We start from the raw sequence: 19,411 nt of genomic DNA on the forward strand, positions 1-19,411 counted from the left end.
CTTTATTTGTGATGTTTCGGGGACCCTATCCCCTTCCTCAGACAAGGAAACACAGAGAGATGCATTAATTTATAGAAACAAACAACCAATGAAACAAAAATCCCACCCCCACATAAAAAAAACCGCCAAGTGGTTGTCATAGTAACCATACTAAACAGTCTAGTACACACCCATCAAGCTCACCCAATAGGAGAGCATAAAAACTAAGTGACACCAAACTAAAGAGGTTAAAAACCTAGGGCACTTATTGTGGACAACAATAATCTACAAGTTACCTAAAGCATATAAAGAAATATATACACCCCTAATGCGGTAGTTTACAGGCTGGTACATCTGTACCAAAATCACATCTAGTAGCACCAATTTAAAGCTTAAATAGGTGCTACTAGACTAGATGTGATTTTGGTACAGATGTACCAGCCTGTAAACTACCGCATTAGGGGTGTATATATTTCTTTATATGCTTTAGGTAACTTGTAGATGACAACCACTTGGCAGTTTTATTGATGTGGGGGGTGGGGTTTTTGTTTCATTGGTTGTTTGTTTCTATAAATTAATGCATTTCACTGTGTTTCCTTGTCTGAGGAAGGGGATACGGTCCCCGAAACGTCACAAATAAAGGCACGTATCTTAAAAGTCCAGTGAGTGCAAGCCATTTGTTTATATATATATATATATATATTATTTGCTATATATATATATATATATATATATATATATATGTATTATTTGCTATGTATATACAGTATGTATGCATATTGTCGTATTATAAAGATGAATATGATTTGAATAGCTCTATTATATAGTAAAAAAAAAATTGCATGGTGATGTAAATATATCTGTTCACTGGGTTTTTTTAACCTGGTATTTAACTTACATCAGCACAGGCATATTGCTGGAGGGAGTGAGCACAAGCATTTGCGTCTGTCAAACCGCTTGCCAAAATGTTGTCCAGTTCAGAGCTAAAAAAAAAAAGTTTCAAGACAAAAAGTAACTTATTGTAACATTGCCTTCATGTACTTTTGCAAAGAGTTAAACGTGAAACAGTAAGACCAAATTTAAAGAGACAGTAAAGTACAAAATAAACTTTTATGATTCAGATAGAGCATGTAATTTTAAACAACTTTCCAATTTACTTTTATTATCAAATTTGCTTTGTTCTCTTGGTATCTTTATTTGAATGTAAGCATAGAAGCTAGCCCATTTTTGGTTCAGCACCTGGGTAGCACTTGCTGATTGGGGTCTAAATGTAGCCACCAATCAGCAAGCACTACCCAGGTGCTGAACCGAAAAGGGGCCATCTCCTAAGCTTACATTCTTGCTTTTTCAAATAAAGATACCAAGAAAACGAAGAAAAATTGATAATTGGAGTAAATTAGAAAATTGCATGCACTAACTCAGAGGCCAGCAGCCTTGGCACCCCAGATTTTTCGGAACTACATTTCCTATGATACTCAGCCATCTTAAAGTATGTCTGAGCATCATGGGAAATGTAGTTCTAAAACATCTGGGGTGCTAAGGTTGCTGACCCTACTCTATCTGAATCATGAAAGTTTAATGTTGACTAGACAATCCCTTTAATTACTTATCCACACATAATTCTCTAAGTGCACATATCAAATTTGTAATTAAATGTTATATGTTCAATTAATACTGTTTGTCTACCTTACTGGGTATATTGTTTTATTTGAATATGCTGTTTTTATCTTTTGTGTTGTTTTAATTAATCATGCACAAAATACGTTGTTTTTTGTTATAATAAAATTTTAACGCTTCCTAGTTTTGTTTTCAATGCAATCATTTGCTTTATAGCTAAGAAATGCGCAAATGTTTAAGATAGCTGCTTATTAGAAATAATTTATTCTAGGTATTTGAAGTCACTAATATCATTCTGGAATAATATGGGACTTTATTTGATAATTCACCCCACATGTTGTGAATAAATTTGCCTATTTTATAAAATCTGTACTAAAGGTTGATGTGACAAAATTCTCCTCTCAGAAATGTAACTGATTCACAGTTTGATACATTTCAGCCACAATGAGCTGTGAATTATATGCTGAAGGTTATTAAAGTAAAAAAAAGTTGTTTTTTAAATTGGTACTTACATTCCAAGTACTACTGAGCAGTATTGTGCCACTGTAGATTTAAAAAAAATACAATGAGGTTAGACCAATAGATAGAATTACGTCAGTTTTTTTTTTTTAGTAACATAGCCCACTGATTTTTCTATAATGTTAAAATCAACATTTTCAAGAATAATATTTAGCCTTACATTTTATTGCAATATATTTTGTTTCCAATGCTGTTAATCTTTCTTATTTTGATAAACATTTAAACAGTTTTATTAGAATACTTACCATTGAATTCTAAAGAACCTCCCTGCAACGTAAAGGAAAATATTGTTAGATACATCTCAATAATCTATGTATTTTACTTATTTAAAAACAATGTTGTAATTGTTTTATGGTTGCAATATGAGGATATGCAGACTATGGGGCCGATTTATTAACGGTCTGTCCGACATGATCTGCTCAGCCGATCATGTCCGACAGACATTGCTGAATGCCGACAGCACACGCTGTCGGCATTTAACATTGCATAAGCAGTTCTTGTGAACTGCTCGCAAAATGCCGCCCCCTGCAGATTTGCGGCCAATCGACTGCTAGCAGGGGGTGTCAATCAGCCCGATCGTAAAGGATAGGGCGGATTGATGTCCGCAGCCTGGAGGCAGTGGGCCAGTTAAGGAGCAGCTGTGTTAAGACCACTGCTTCTTAACTGCTGTTTCCGGCGAGCCTGAAGGCTCGTGCAGAAACATTGGGATCAGGGGCCATTCAGCCCTTGATAATTCGGCCTCTATGACCAGAAATAATATTGTGAATCAGTTTGTATTTTTAAATCATTTGCAGTGACAAACATTTCCATGATAACTATTCGTTTATGTATGTAATAAAAAAACAAACATTTTTTAGATGAATGCATCATTTCCAAATCTAACAGTGTGTATGTATGTGAACATGTGTGCGTGTGTGCGTGTGTTTTAGTGAGTGCTATGTGTGTATATGTATGTGAACATGTGTGCGTGTGTTTTAGTGAGTGCTATGTGTGTATATGTATGTGTGCGTGTGTTTTAGTGAGTCATATGTGTGTATATGTATGTGTGCATGTGTTTTAGTGAGTGCTATGTATGTATATGTATGTGTGTATGTGTGCGTGTGTTTTAGTGAGTGCTATGTGTGTATATGTATGTGTGCGTGTGTTTTAGTGAGTGCTATGTATGTATATGTATGTGTGCGTGTGTTTTAGTGAGTGCTATGTGTGTATATGTATGTGAACATGTGTGCGTGTGTTTTAGTGAGTGCTATGTGTGTTTATGTATGTGTGCATGTGTGCGTGTGTTTTAGTGAGTGCTATGTGTGTTTATGTTGGTGTGCGTGTGTTTTAGTGAGTGCTATGTGTGTTTATGTATGTGTTCATTCTTCTGATTGCTATGTGTGTATATGTATGTGTGCATGTGTGCGTGTGTTTTAGTGAGTGCTATGTGTGTTTATGTATGTGTTCATTCTTCTGAGTGCTATGTGTGTATATGTATGTGTGCATGTGTGTGTGTGTTTTAGTGAGTGCTATGTGTGTATATGTATGTGTTCATTCTTCTGAGTGCTATGTGTGCATGTGTGCGTGTGTTTTAGTGAGTGCTATGTATGTATATGTATGTGTGCGTGTGTTTTAGTGAGTGCTATGTGTGTATATGTATGTGAACATGTGTGCGTGTGTTTTAGTGAGTGCTATGTGTGTTTATGTATGTGTTCATTCTTCTGAGTGCTATGTGTGTATATGTATGTGTGCATGTGTGCGTGTGTTTTAGTGAGTGCTATGTGTGTTTATGTATGTGTTCATTCTTCTGAGTGCTATGTGTGTATATGTATGTGTGCATGTGTGCGTGTGTTTTAGTGAGTGCTATGTGTGTATATGTATGTGTTCATTCTTCTGAGTGCTATGTGTGTATGTGTGCATGTGTGCGTGTGTTTTAGTGAGTGCTATGTATGTATATGTATGTGTGCGTGTGTTTTAGTGAGTGCTATGTGTGTATATGTATGTGAACATGTGTGCGTGTGTTTTAGTGAGTGCTATGTGTGTATATGTATGTGTGCGTGTGTTTTAGTGAGTCATATGTGTGTATATGTATGTGTGCATGTGTTTTAGTGAGTGCTATGTATGTATATGTATGTGTGTATGTGTGCGTGTGTTTTAGTGAGTGCTATGTGTGTATATGTATGTGTGCGTGTGTTTTAGTGAGTGCTATGTATGTATATGTATGTGTGCGTGTGTTTTAGTGAGTGCTATGTGTGTATATGTATGTGAACATGTGTGCGTGTGTTTTAGTGAGTGCTATGTGTGTTTATGTATGTGTTCATTCTTCTGAGTGCTATGTGTGTATATGTATGTGTGCATGTGTGCGTGTGTTTTAGTGAGTGCTATGTGTGTTTATGTATGTGTTCATTCTTCTGAGTGCTATGTGTGTATATGTATGTGTGCATGTGTGCGTGTGTTTTAGTGAGTGCTATGTGTGTATATGTATGTGTTCATTCTTCTGAGTGCTATGTGTGTATGTGTGCATGTGTGCGTGTGTTTTAGTGAGTGCTATGTATGTATATGTATGTGTGCGTGTGTTTTAGTGAGTGCTATGTGTGTATATGTATGTGAACATGTGTGCGTGTGTTTTAGTGAGTGCTATGTGTGTTTATGTATGTGTTCATTCTTCTGAGTGCTATGTGTGTATATGTATGTGTGCATGTGTGCATGTGTTTTAGTGAGTGCTATGTGTGTTTATGTATGTGTTCATTCTTCTGAGTGCTATGTGTGTATGTGTGCATGTGTGCGTGTGTTTTAGTGAGTGCTATGTATGTATATGTATGTCTGCGTGTGTTTTAGTGAGTGCTATGTGTGCATATGTATGTGTGCTTGTGTTTTAGTGAGTGCTATGTGTGTTTATGTATGTGTTCATTCTTCTGAGTGCTATGTGTGTATATGTATGTGTGCATGTGTGCGTGTGTTTTAGTGAGTGCTATGTGTGTATATGTATGTGTACATGTGTGCGTGTGTTTTAGTGAGTGCTATGTGTGTATATGTATGTGTGCATGTGTGCGTGTGTTTTAGTGAGTGCTAAGTGTGTATATGTATGTGTGCATGTGTGCGTGTGTTTTAGTGAGTGCTATGTGTGTATATGTATGTGTACATGTGTGCGTGTGTTTTAGTGAGTGCTATGTGTGTATATGTATGTGTGCATGTGTGCGTGTGTTTTAGTGAGTGCTAAGTGTGTATATGTATGTGTGCATGTGTTTTAGTGAGTGCTATGTGTGTGTATGTATGTGTGTGTGTGTGTTTTAGTGAGTGCTATGAGTGTGTATGTATGTGTGCGTGTGTTTTAGTGAGTGCTATGTGTGTGTATGTATGTGTGCATTTTTGTGAGTGCTATGTGTGTATATGTATGTGTGCATTTTTGTGAGTGCTATGTGTGTATATGTATGTGTGCGTGTGTTTTAGTGAGTGCTATGTGTGTATATGTATGTGTGCATTTTTGTGAGTGCTATGTGTGTATATGTATGTGTGCGTGTGTTTTAGTGAGTGCTATGTGTGTATATGTATGTGTGCATGTGTTTTAGTGAGTGCTATGTGTGTGTATGTATGTGTGCGTGTGTTTTAGTGAGTGCTATGTGTGTGTATGCATGTGTGCATGTGTTTAGTGAGTGCTATGTGTGTTTATGTATGTGTGCATTTCTGTGAGTGCTATGTGTGTGTATGTATGTGTACATGTGTGCATGTGTTTTAGTGAGTGCTATGTGTGTTTATGGATGTGTGCATTTTTGTGAGTGCTATGTGTGTGTATGTATGTGTACATGTGTGCATGTGTTTTAGTGAGTGCTATGTGTGTGTATGTATGTGTACATGTGTGCATGTGTTTTAGTGAGTGCTATGTGTGTATTTTTATGTGTGTACGTGTGTTTTAGTGAGTGCTATGTGTGTTTATGTATGTGTGTACAAGCGTTTTAGTGAGTGCTATGGGTGTATATGTATGTGTGTACTTGTGTTTTAGTGAGTGCTATGTGTGTATATGTGTGTACGTGTGTTTTAGTGAGTGCTATGTGTGTATATGTATGTGTGCATGTGTTTTAGTGAGTGCTATGTATGTATATGTATGTGTGTGTGTGTGCGTGTGTTTTAGTGAGTGCTATGTGTGTATATGTATGTGTGCGTGTGTTTTAATGAGTGCTATGTGTGTATATGTATGTGTGCGTGTGCATGTGTTTTAGTGAGTGCTATGTGTGTATATGTATGTGTGCGTTTGTGCGTGTGTTTTAGTGAGTGCTATGTGTGTATATGTATGTGTACATGTGTTTTAGTGAGTGCTATGTATGTATATGTATGTGTGCGTTTGTGCGTGTGTTTTAGTGAGTGCTATGTGTGTATATGTATGTGTACATGTGTTTTAGTGAGTGCTATGTATGTATATGTATGTGTGCGTGTGTTTTAGTGAGTGCTATGTGTGTATATGTATGTGTGCGTGTGTTTTAATGAGTGCTATGTGTGTTTATGTATGTGTGCGTGTGTGCATGTGTTTTAGTGAGTGCTATGTGTGTATATCTATGTGTGCGTGTGTTTTAGTGAGTGCTATGTGTGTATATGTATGTGTACATGTGTGCTTTAGTGAGTGCTATGTGTGTATATTTATGTGTGTGCGTGTGTTTTAGTGAGTGCTATGTGTGTGTGTGTTTTAGTGAGTGCTATGTGTGTATATGTATGTGTGCGTGTGTTTTAGTGAGTGCTATGTGTGTTTATGTATGTGTGCATTTTTGTGAGTGCTATGTGTGTATATGTATATGTGTGCGTGTGTTTTAGTGAGTGCTATGTGTGTTTATGTATGTGTGCGTGTTTTAGTGAGTGCTATTTGTGTATATGTATGTGTGCGTGTGTTTTAGTGAGTGCTATGTGTGTATATGTATGTGTGCGTGTGTTTTAGTGAGTGCTATGTGTGTTTATGTATGTGTGCATTTTTGTGAGTGCTATGTGTGTATGTGTATGTGTACGTGTGTTTTAGTGAGTGCTATGTGTGTATATGTATGTGTGTATATGTATGTGTACGTGTGTTTTAGTGAGTGCTATGTGTGTTTATGTATGTATGTGTGCATGCATGTGTTTTAGTGAGTGCTATGTGTGTATATGTATGTGTGCATGTGTGAGTGTGTTTTAGTGAGTGCTATGTGTGTTATATGTATGTGTGCGTGTGTTTTAGTGAGTGCTATTTGTGTTTAGGTATGTGTGCATTTTTGTGAGTGCTATGTGTGTTTATGTATGTGTGCATTTTTGTGAGTGCTATGTATGTGTATGTATGTGTGCGTGTGTTTTAGTGAGTGCTATGTGTGTGTATGTATGTGTACATGTGTGTGAGTGTGTTTTAGTGAGTGCTATGTGTGTGTATGTATGTGTGTGTGTGTTTTAGGGAGTGCTATGTGTGTATATGTATGTGTTTTAGTGAGTGCTATGTGTGTATATGTATGTGTGTGTGTGTTTTAGGGAGTGCTATGTGTGTATATGTATGTGTGCGTGTGTTTTAATGAGTGCTATGTGTGTATATGTATGTGTGCGTGTGCATGTGTTTTAGTGAGTGCTATGTGTGTATATGTATGTGTGCGTTTGTGCGTGTGTTTTAGTGAGTGCTATGTGTGTATATGTATGTGTACATGTGTTTTAGTGAGTGCTATGTATGTATATGTATGTGTGCGTTTGTGCGTGTGTTTTAGTGAGTGCTATGTGTGTATATGTATGTGTACATGTGTTTTAGTGAGTGCTATGTATGTATATGTATGTGTGCGTGTGTTTTAGTGAGTGCTATGTGTGTATATGTATGTGTGCGTGTGTTTTAATGAGTGCTATGTGTGTTTATGTATGTGTGCGTGTGTGCATGTGTTTTAGTGAGTGCTATGTGTGTATATCTATGTGTGCGTGTGTTTTAGTGAGTGCTATGTGTGTATATGTATGTGTACATGTGTGCTTTAGTGAGTGCTATGTGTGTATATTTATGTGTGTGCGTGTGTTTTAGTGAGTGCTATGTGTGTGTGTGTTTTAGTGAGTGCTATGTGTGTATATGTATGTGTGCGTGTGTTTTAGTGAGTGCTATGTGTGTTTATGTATGTGTGCATTTTTGTGAGTGCTATGTGTGTATATGTATATGTGTGCGTGTGTTTTAGTGAGTGCTATGTGTGTTTATGTATGTGTGCGTGTTTTAGTGAGTGCTATTTGTGTATATGTATGTGTGCGTGTGTTTTAGTGAGTGCTATGTGTGTATATGTATGTGTGCGTGTGTTTTAGTGAGTGCTATGTGTGTTTATGTATGTGTGCATTTTTGTGAGTGCTATGTGTGTATGTGTATGTGTACGTGTGTTTTAGTGAGTGCTATGTGTGTATATGTATGTGTGTATATGTATGTGTGCGTGTGTTTTAGTGAGTGCTATGTGTGTTTATGTATGTATGTGTGCATGCATGTGTTTTAGTGAGTGCTATGTGTGTATATGTATGTGTGCATGTGTGAGTGTGTTTTAGTGAGTGCTATGTGTGTTATATGTATGTGTGCGTGTGTTTTAGTGAGTGCTATTTGTGTTTAGGTATGTGTGCATTTTTGTGAGTGCTATGTGTGTTTATGTATGTGTGCATTTTTGTGAGTGCTATGTATGTGTATGTATGTGTGCGTGTGTTTTAGTGAGTGCTATGTGTGTGTATGTATGTGTACATGTGTGTGAGTGTGTTTTAGTGAGTGCTATGTGTGTGTATGTATGTGTGTGTGTGTTTTAGGGAGTGCTATGTGTGTATATGTATGTGTTTTAGTGAGTGCTATGTGTGTATATGTATGTGTGTGTGTGTTTTAGGGAGTGCTATGTGTGTATATGTATGTGTGCGTGTGTTTTAGTGAGTGCTATGTATGTATATGTATGTGTGCGTGTGTTTTAGTGAGTGCTATGTGTGTATGTGTATGTGTACGTGTGTTTTAGTGAGTGCTATGTGTGTATATGTATGTGTGTATATGTATGTGTGCGTGTGTTTTAGTGAGTGCTATGTGTGTTTATGTATGTATGTGTGCATGCATGTGTTTTAGTGAGTGCTATGTGTGTATATGTATGTGTGCATGTGTGAGTGTGTTTTAGTGAGTGCTATGTGTGTTTATGTATGCGTGTGTGTGTTTTAGTGAGTGCTATGTGTGTTATATGTATGTGTGCGTGTGTTTTAGTGAGTGCTATTTGTGTTTAGGTATGTGTGCATTTTTGTGAGTGCTATGTGTGTCTATGTATGTGTGCATTTTTGTGAGTGCTATGTATGTGTATGTATGTGTGCGTGTGTTTTAGTGAGTGCTATGTGTGTGTATGTATGTGTACATGTGTGTGAGTGTGTTTTAGTGAGTGCTATGTGTGTGTATGTATGTGTGTGTGTGTTTTAGGGAGTGCTATGTGTGTATATGTATGTGTGTTTTAGTGAGTGCTATGTGTGTATATGTATGTGTGTGTGTGTGTTTTAGGGAGTGCTATGTGTGTATATGTATGTGTGCGTGTGTTTTAGTGAGTGCTATGTATGTGTATGTATGTATGCGTGTGTTTTAGTGAGTGCTATGTGTATGTGTATGCATGTGTATGTATGTGTATGCGTGTGTATGTATGTGTATGCGTGTGTATGTATGTTTATGTATGTGTATGCGTGTGTATTTATGTTTATGCATGTGTATGTATGTGTAAGCATGTGTATGTATGTGTATGCATGTGTATGTATGTTTATGTATGTGTATATATGTGTATGTATGTGTATGCGTGTGTATGTATGTTTATGAATGTGTATGTATGTGTAAATATGTGTATGCGTGTGTATGTATGTTTATGCATGTGTATGTATGTGTAAGCATGTGTATGTGTGGGTATGTATGTGTATGCGTGTGTATGTATGTGTATTTATGTGTATGCGTGGGTACGTATGTGTATGCGTGTGTATGTATGCATGTGTATGCGTGTGTATGTATGTGTAAGCGTGTGTATGTATGTGTATGCGTGTGCATGTATGTTAATGTATGTGTATATATGTGTATGTATGTGTATGCGTGTGTATGTATGTTTATGAATGTGTATGTATGTGTAAATATGTGTATGCGTGTGTATGTATGTTTATGCATGTGTATGTATGTGTAAGCATGTGTATGTGTGGGTATGTATGTGTATGCGTGTGTATGTATGTGTATTTATGTGTATGCGTGGGTACGTATGTGTATGCGTGTGTATGTATGCATGTGTATGTGTATGCGTGTTTATGTATGTGTAAGCGTGTGAATGTATGTGTGTGTGTATGTATGTGTATGCATGTTTGTATGTATGTGTATGCGTGTGTATGTATGTGTATGCGTGTGTATGTATGTGTATTTATGTGTATGCGTGGGTATGTATGTGTGTGTATGCATGTGTATGTATGTGTATGCGTGTGTATGTATGTGTGTGTGTGTGTATGTATGTGTGTGTGTATGTATGTGTATGCGTGGGTATGTATGTGTATGTTTGTGTATGCGTGTGTATGTATGTGTGTGTGTATGTATGTGTATGTGTGTGTATGTATGTGTATGCGTGTGTATGTATGTGTGTGTATGCATGTGTATATATTTGTATGTATGTATGTGTGTGTGTGTATGTGTGTGTGTGTGTATGTATGTGTATGCGTGTGTATGTATGTGTGTGTGTATGTATGTGTATGTATGTATGTGTGTGTGTATGTATGTGTGTGTGTGTGTGTATGTATGTGTATGTATGTATGTGTGTGTGTATGTATGTATGCGTGTGTATGTATGTGTGTGTGTATGTATGTGTGTGTGTGTGTGTATGTATGTGTATGTATGTATGTGTGTGTGTTGACATTTTTATAGCTACATCTCTACAAGTATTTATGCACAGTGCTCTCTTGACCGTTTGCTGCTAAAGGGTGAACAAGTAAGTATTGTGCATAGAATTTGACTTGTGTAAACTGGTGCTTACAACAAATATCTTTATTAAAGTCTATGGAGATTTGTTCTCTCATGATTCATATAAAGCATAAATTCATTTAAACAACTATCCGATTTACTTCTATTATCAAATGTTCTTCATTCTCTTGGTATCCCTTGTTGAAAAATAGGAAAGTAAGCTCAGGAGTGTGCACGTGTCTGCAGCACTATATGTTAGCAGTTTTGCAAGAATGTTAGACATCTGCAAGAGCAACTAGATGGCCATGTGCACTCTACCTACCTAGGTATCTCTTCAATAAAAAACATCATGAGAACAAAGAGTGAATTGGAAAATTGTTTCTGTCTGAATCAGAGAAGAATTTTTGGGGGCTTTTTATGTCATTTTAATAAAATAATATTTTAACTTACAACATTTGGAGTGTTCCTAGAAGTTGCTGATGTTGTTGTAGTAGTTTCAAATAATGTCTATAAAGCAAAATAAAACATGGATGTAGTAAAATATAGTTAATAAAAATTAAAAAAATCTATTGAAATTCAATAAATTGTATTCACTGAATATCCCTTTTAGTCTGAAACCATTTAACATTACAAATGTCATATGATTAAAGGGACACTGAACTCAATTTTTTTCTTTCATGATTCAGATAGAGCAGGCAATTTTAAGCAACTTTCTAATTTACTCCTATTATCAATTTTTCTTCGTTCTCTTGCTATCTTTATTTGCAAAAGAAGGCATCTAAGCTATTTGTTTGGTTCAGAACCCTGGAAAACACTTGCTCATTGGTGGATGAATTTATCCACCAATCAGTAAGAACAACCCAGGTTGTTCACCAAAAATGAGCCGGCCTCTAAACTTACATTTTTGCATTTCAAATAAAGATACCATGAGAATGAAGAAAATGTGATAATAGGAGTAAATTAGAAAGTTGCTTAAAATTGCATGCTCTATTTGAGTCACAAAAGAAAAAAAATTGGGTTCAGTGTCCCTTTAGATGTCTCTGGTTATTAGTGGATGTTTTATTTCCTCGGTACAATGACAATGTCTTCATTAGTTTAAAGTATTAAAAAAAAAAACATTTTTGGAGAGGGCAGAACAGATTCTTCCAACATTACTTTAAAGTTGCGCCTAAGGCAGGAATGAACCTCATTTTTGAATGAACATAAATAACTGAATTTGTAGAAAATGTGCAGAATGGCATTAAAAATATATTATTGTGCCGAAAAACATTTTAATAAATATAAATGACAGACTGTGTTTTTTTAGGTAAATTGTTTTCATATATATATATAAAGACAATGAGACATTATGTAAGACTATACAATAAACATTACTAAGACAATCTTAAAGGGATATGAAACTCAAATGTATTTATTTTTTCATGTTGTATGCAATTTTCATCAACTTTACAATTTACTTTAATTAGCAAATGTGCTTTATTCCTTTTATATCCTTTGTTGAAGGAGCAACATTGTACTGCTGGAAGCTAGCTGAACACATTGGGTGAACCAATGACAAGAGGCATATGTGAAGCCACCAATCAGCAGCTAGCTCTCAGTAGTGCAAATTGCTGCTCCTTACCCTACCTAGGTTTTATTTTCAACAACGGATTCAAAGAGTACAAAGCAAATTTGATAATAGAAGGAAATATGAGAAGATGTCTTTTTGGGGGTTTCATGTCCCTTTAAATTCATTAATACCTCGTTTTAATTTAATACACAATTAAATTGTATTTTACAGATTTTTTGCATGATAATTAGTACTTGGTTCTAAGTGAAGTGGCTTTTGAGAAAGCAAAAAATGATTCAAAGCAATACGTAAGCACTAGGTAACCATATCAACATATGGAAGTCTATTCACAGTGATGTTATGCTCTGATTACGAGACTGTAAGATTGGATTCCCTTGAATGTGTTTTCTTTTCATTTGTTTCCAATGACTTGTTATACCTGCTGCAGATTCTTAAAAAGTATGGCAAATCAATCCTTTAGGTTTATGTTTGTATATGAAAACATTATCTTAGATCCCTATACACACACACACACAAAGTCCCCATTATCTTATCTCCCACTGTATATACATATACCAATATTTATTGGGGAAATATACAAACATTTTAGTGCCTCTCTCTTCCACCCCCTCCCCACTGGGAGGGTGATATCTTCTTGGTTACTTTTTTATGTAGCTATTCTATAGCCAGTACTGGTGAACTGACATTTTCAGTATAGGTGTCAGTTTTCAACAGGCAAAACCAACTATTTTAAATGACAAAATAAAGGTAAAGGGGATATTTGAAAAACTATTTAATGCACTCTAGCAGGTAAATTAATCATTGAGAACATGTTACAAGGCAGAAAAAAATCACTGTACACAATCTCTTTAAAGGAACAGTCTACTACAAAAAATGTTTTGTTTAAAAAAATAGATAAACCCTTTATTACTCATTCCCCAGTTTTGCATAACCAACACTGTTATAGTAATATACTTTTAACCTCTGTGATTGCCTTGTATCTAAGCCTCTTCTGACAGTCTTCTGATCACATGACTATGTATTATCTATTGACTTGCATTTTAGCTAATTAGTGCAGTGTCATGAACAACTCCATGGGAGAAAGCACAATGTTATCTATATGCTCACATGAAATAGAAGTCTCCTGTAGTGAAAAGCTAATAAAAAGCATGTGATAAGAGGCTGTCTGTAGTGGCTTAGAAACAGTCAGAATTGTAGAGGTTTAAATGTTATAAAGTATATTAATATAACACTGTTGATTGAGCACAGCTGGGGAATGGGTAGTTAAGGTGTTATCTGAATTTTTAAACAATAACAATTTTGGTGTTAACTGTCCCTTTAAGGAAACCTGGGTAAAATAGCTGACTTGGAGAAAAATCTTCAAGCTGGCTATTCTGTAAATGCAAGTTGATTGTAAATTGATCTTTTACAACTGTTCCCACAGGCCAAGTTGATTCAAGTCAGTTACTAAAGAAAAATAGACTTATTAACACAGCAGCTTTCCATAAATAACCAACTTGTCAAATCCAGCTAACCTTAAAGCTAAAGTCTGGAATTTGAAGTTGTGTGAGGTGCACTTGCTGGTTTATTATAGCTGCAGTTTAAAGAAAACTAATTAGAGAAAGTCTCAGGACAAAAATTGGATGCAGCACCTATAACATACATTTTTTTGTGATGCATTCCAATTTGACACAAACGTTTGCTACCAATTCAAGCCCATTCTTGTTTCATAGTGGTCAGCTTGTATTCAAGTGCACACTTTTGCTTCCAATAGCATTGATTATAAATTGAACATGCAGATTATATTTTAAACCAACCTTACTATAGTAAAAAAAACAACTATTTTATATACATACATCATACACACAGAGTATCATACTTGGAATTGACTAACCAATAATTTCCAACTGTAAACATTTTTTTTTAATACTTACTTGTGCTGCAGCATGATGATCTAAAGCAGAAAAGAAAAAATAGATTTTTTTATAAGTTGATGTAACATTATTTTTATTATATTTTAATTATGACTATTGAATTATTATTAGTTGGGAATTAACTTGTGAGTTATTAGTTCCATAAATAAAAAATAGATAAAGCATATATCCAGTGACAAACTTTTAAATCATTAAACCTTTTTGATCTTTTATATGATTAAAGTCACATGTTCATATATCTTAATGTTTTCATTTATTCAATTTGTTCCTGATAACAGTTTAGAATTTAACAATGAATCTTAATTTCATGATTTACTAAATGAACCTACCTGATAGCAGGGTTCCTGCAATAATCACAAGAATGGAGAGCATGTTTCTCCCCATTAATCCAGACATACAGTTGTCCGGCTAAGATGCAGGTTCCCCACTCTCTGTATAATAAAAACAATAGATTTTTTTTTTAGATACATTGATTTGTCAACTCTACAACTAGTAATCTGAAAACTCAAATGCATGTAACAATGTTTTATAAGGCAATACATTAAAATTAAATCCCTTAAATTGAGATGATTGTTTTTGAAAAAATATTCACATTAATCAAATCTCCAAAAATATTCAAATTGTTCAAATATACATCAAATTCCTGATCATTCTATCATCCATCTATCTATCTATCTATCTATCTATCTATCTATCTATCATCTATCTATTTATTTCTATCAAGTATCTATCTATTTCTATTATCTATCTATCATCTATCTATTTCTATTATCTATCTATCTGTCATCTATCTATTTCTATCATCTATCTATCTGTCATCTATCTATCTGTCTGTCTATCTTGGTAAGTACACAAAACATACAAATGCAACTCAATATTATATCCTCTACATATACACTCAAAATAACTATACCCATTCATTAAGATTAATGTTTACAAATAAACTAAATATTAATTATACATTTTTACAGCAAAGCTTCCATATGATCCTTATTATATATCATATTCATGGCATACCCTAAATATTATTTGTATAAAAAACATAACAAGTATATATCTATATAATACGGAAAATATCTCCAAATATAATTATGCTTTGTTGTCAGTCTGAAGAATTATTACACTTAGGGGACAATTTATCAAATCCCGGGCGGACATGATTGGCTGTAGTGAATCATGTCTGCCCAGCATCGGCATGTGCTGTCGGTATTTCACATTGCACAAGCATTTCTTCTGATATGCTTGTGCAATGCTGCCCCCTTCACATTTGCGGCCAATCTTACGACCGCTGTTTCCTAACTTTAGTTTCAAGTGTAAATATACCCCATAGAGTCAAGCTGTCTTAAGCTATTACATTACAATTAAACAGCCCAAAATAATCTTCATAGCATGATCAATTCAGTGAGTTCAGTTATTATTAATTTTTATGTATTAATCCTTTTAAGTGTCAAATGTGAATGATAGCTAGAAATAAAAGAAAACTAAAAAAACAATCATGTTTAGTTCCTTAGCAAGAAGATTTTTGTATTGCCAAATGATATTCCATTTCTTTTTAAATCCAAATAGTAGTTTAGGTTTGCTGATTTAAACTTCTGAAAAGTAAAGTATATCCCAGAACACTTACTGCAGATGTTAGACTTTCATGCAAGATCTTTTAGACCTGTTCCTTGGAACCAAATGAGGAGAATAGTTTGTGTGCAGCAGAAGACCTGGTACTTATACCTTGACCTGAAATTGATGGAAGGAGGTGATTTACTTTGACAGATATTTGGACAGCAACCAAAAAAGCCCTGCCCAGGTAAAAGCAGTTATCTGTGTCACTGCATTCCTTACATGCACAGTTATCCGTAGGACTCATTGCAGGACGGGTTCTAGCCTTAGGAACGTTTCTGACCCTACCCAAGACCAGAGGGGCTTAATAAATTGGTCCCTTGAAAAAATTGGAGCACTTCATTTCAGTCTTCTATAGTTCAGCATCTTTTCTTCACCAAATCAATAAATTGCTATTGAATAGGCCAGTGTTTTATTTGCTGGCTAATTGTTATGTGAAACTTTTTTCAGGTTCTATTACTGTGATTTTGTATTTATTATTAAATAACTTTTGGAAGGCTACAGCACAAAAAGTAAAAATCAAAATCAATTAAATGATTCTAGTGTATTTAAAGGGATATGAAACCCAAATCTTTACTTTCGTGATTCAGACAGAGTATGCAATTTTTTTTAAAAACTTCCAGTTTATTTTATTACTAAATTTGCTTTGTTCCCATGCTATTCTGTGTTGAAGAGATACCTAGGTAGGTGGCTAGAGCACTATATGACAGGCAATAGTGCTGCCATATAGTTATCCAGACACGTGCATGCTCCTGAGCTGTAAATTAGAAAGTTGTTTAAAATTGTAGGCTCTATCTGAATCATGAAATCTATTTTTTGGGGTTTCATGTACCTTTAACACACCAAAAAAAAATAAAAAAGGATTTGACCAATAATTTTACCAAGATTAAAAACCAACAATACATAAGTTCTGTGGTCACTCAATAATTCATGTTAAAGGCGCAGCAATGCAGTATTGTAACCATGTAAGTTAGCATGCTGTACACACATACATACACACATATACACACATACACCCACAAACACATATGCACATACAAATACACACAAACATACATACACATACTCATACACACATATATACACATACTCATACACACATATATACACGCATACATACACACACATACATGCCCATAAATACACACATACATGCACACAAATACACACACATACATACACACACACACATACCCACACACAAATACACACATACATACACACACATACATACTCATACACATACATACACACACACACATACCCACACACAAATACACACATACATACACACACATACATACACACACACATACCCACACACAAATACACACATACATACACACACATACATACACACACACATACCCACACACAAATACACACATACATACACACACATACATACTCATACACACATACACACACACATACATACACACATATACACACATACACCCACAAACACATACGCACACACAAATACACACACACATACTCCTACACACATATATACACACATACATACACACAAATACACACACATACATGCACACAAATACACACATACATATACACACACATACATACACACAGACACACACACACATACATACATACACATACACACACTCATAAACACACACACATAAACACACAAACAAATGTTTACAATGTTAAATGCTAATAATTTATTAACATGTAGTTTTCATGGCAATTTACCAAAAAAATATTGTTGTGCACTTATTGTTAAAACTATTACTGTATGTGACTTGATATTAATATTTTAAGTGGTACACTTGCCATTTGGTGAACAAATTCAAACTCTTATTAGAACACTGCACAGACAAAAGCAGGGCCATCCCTAGCATTTACAGGACCCTGGACAAGACCCACAATCTTGCTCCCTTATTACCCTCTCCCTGTACGCCCCAACCCTGTATGACCTACTGTCCCAACATTCAGTCAATCTTATATAAAGAATAACATTGTATATTACACCTCTTGATACCATAAATTAAATACAGGATGTACATTGCACTGTCTCATACCCTCACCCCTGATTACAATGTGGGGCCCCCCAAAGTGCAGGGCCAATTGGGTGTCCATCTCGACCTGTCCAAAGGGCAGAGCTAGTACAATGTATTATCAGGATGTAAGAATATATTGCTTTTGAATTGTATTTAATATCATGTTTGTGTTGTTAATTAGAACACATTTTTTTTTAATTGTTATCCTTTTCTTGAGCTAGATTACAAGTGGAGAACGCAAGCGATATTAGCGCTCAAATTTGTAATACCAGTGCACGATAATGTGAGCTGGTATAACAAGTAAATCGAAATGCGAACACGAGCTTGCGTTCGCATTGCTACGAACCATTGCGCTCACAACGGCATCAGAACCTCGCACAGCGAAGGAGATAAGTAGCGCAGCGATGGGCAGTATTTTTTAATATTTATGTATATGAATATATACATATATATTTATGTGTATATACACATACTGTATTAACACATAAATATATATGTATATAATCATGTACATATATATTTACATTGCGGTTTATGGGAACACACAGACCACAATGTGAAGGAACTTTTTAGTGCAGTTTTTTTTGTAACACCCCACTCCGCCAACTTTAAAGCCCCAAAACTGTCTAGTACAGTTATTTTTTATTTAAAAAAATTCTTGTTTTTTTTTATAAAAAAACTATAATGCCTTCTATTTTGAGGGCATTTGGGGCACTTTTAGAAAATGAACCACAAGCTCTCGGTATTACCAGCCACTTGCGGGCGAGCGATAATTTACTCTAGCCCTTTGTGTATAAAAAACAAAACAGCGTCTATTACATTTTCTTTCTTGTATTTCAACTTAGTGCTAATTAAAATTTAAATCAGAAGTGCTGTTGCATCACAATGTTTAATTATAAGCATAGAGTGAATATGACTCGTTTCTATCATTTGCATAGACATGATAATGTGTGCATGTGTTTATCATGCTATGATCTCTGAAACAGGTTTCCTTGTTTCTGAACTGGTTGCTTAATACAATATTAAAAAGATTTAATGAATGTAGATGTAATATTTTTTTCTCTCCAAATAGTTCTTCAGGATGTTCCAGGGATTTATCGTCACCAACGCAGAGGTGGCGGAGAGGGTAAAATAGCAACGGTCAGATGGGCATTCTGTGCTTTGTACATGGAGCCCTATATCTTAAACTATTTATACTTTGGGGCCTATTTATCATGATGTGAGCAGACATGATCCGATATTGCGTATCATGTCCGCTGCACATCGATAAATGCCCACAGCATACGCTCTCAGCATTTATCATTCC

The 19,411-nt window shown here is 35.2% G+C and overlaps 1 protein-coding gene across 1 annotated transcript in view; it reads right to left on the minus strand.

The window, feature by feature from the left end:
* The window catches only part of LOC128642092 (uncharacterized), a 75,895-nt gene extending 59,698 nt beyond the window's left edge, over positions 1–16,197 (minus strand). Inside the window, exons 1-7 of the mRNA XM_053694752.1 lie at positions 16,089–16,197; positions 14,794–14,895; positions 14,465–14,484; positions 11,432–11,488; positions 2,361–2,382; positions 2,109–2,139; positions 878–962 (exon numbers count right to left, since the gene is read on the minus strand). Coding sequence (XP_053550727.1) covers positions 878–962; positions 2,109–2,139; positions 2,361–2,382; positions 11,432–11,488; positions 14,465–14,484; positions 14,794–14,860 — 282 coding nt within the window. The 5' untranslated portion in view covers positions 14,861–14,895; positions 16,089–16,197. The remainder of the gene's footprint in view (positions 1–877; positions 963–2,108; positions 2,140–2,360; positions 2,383–11,431; positions 11,489–14,464; positions 14,485–14,793; positions 14,896–16,088) is intronic.
* Positions 16,198–19,411: the final 3,214 nt, after the last annotated feature.

Source organism: Bombina bombina, chromosome 11 (genome assembly GCF_027579735.1).
Source record: "Bombina bombina isolate aBomBom1 chromosome 11, aBomBom1.pri, whole genome shotgun sequence".
NCBI lineage: Eukaryota > Metazoa > Chordata > Amphibia > Anura > Bombinatoridae > Bombina > Bombina bombina.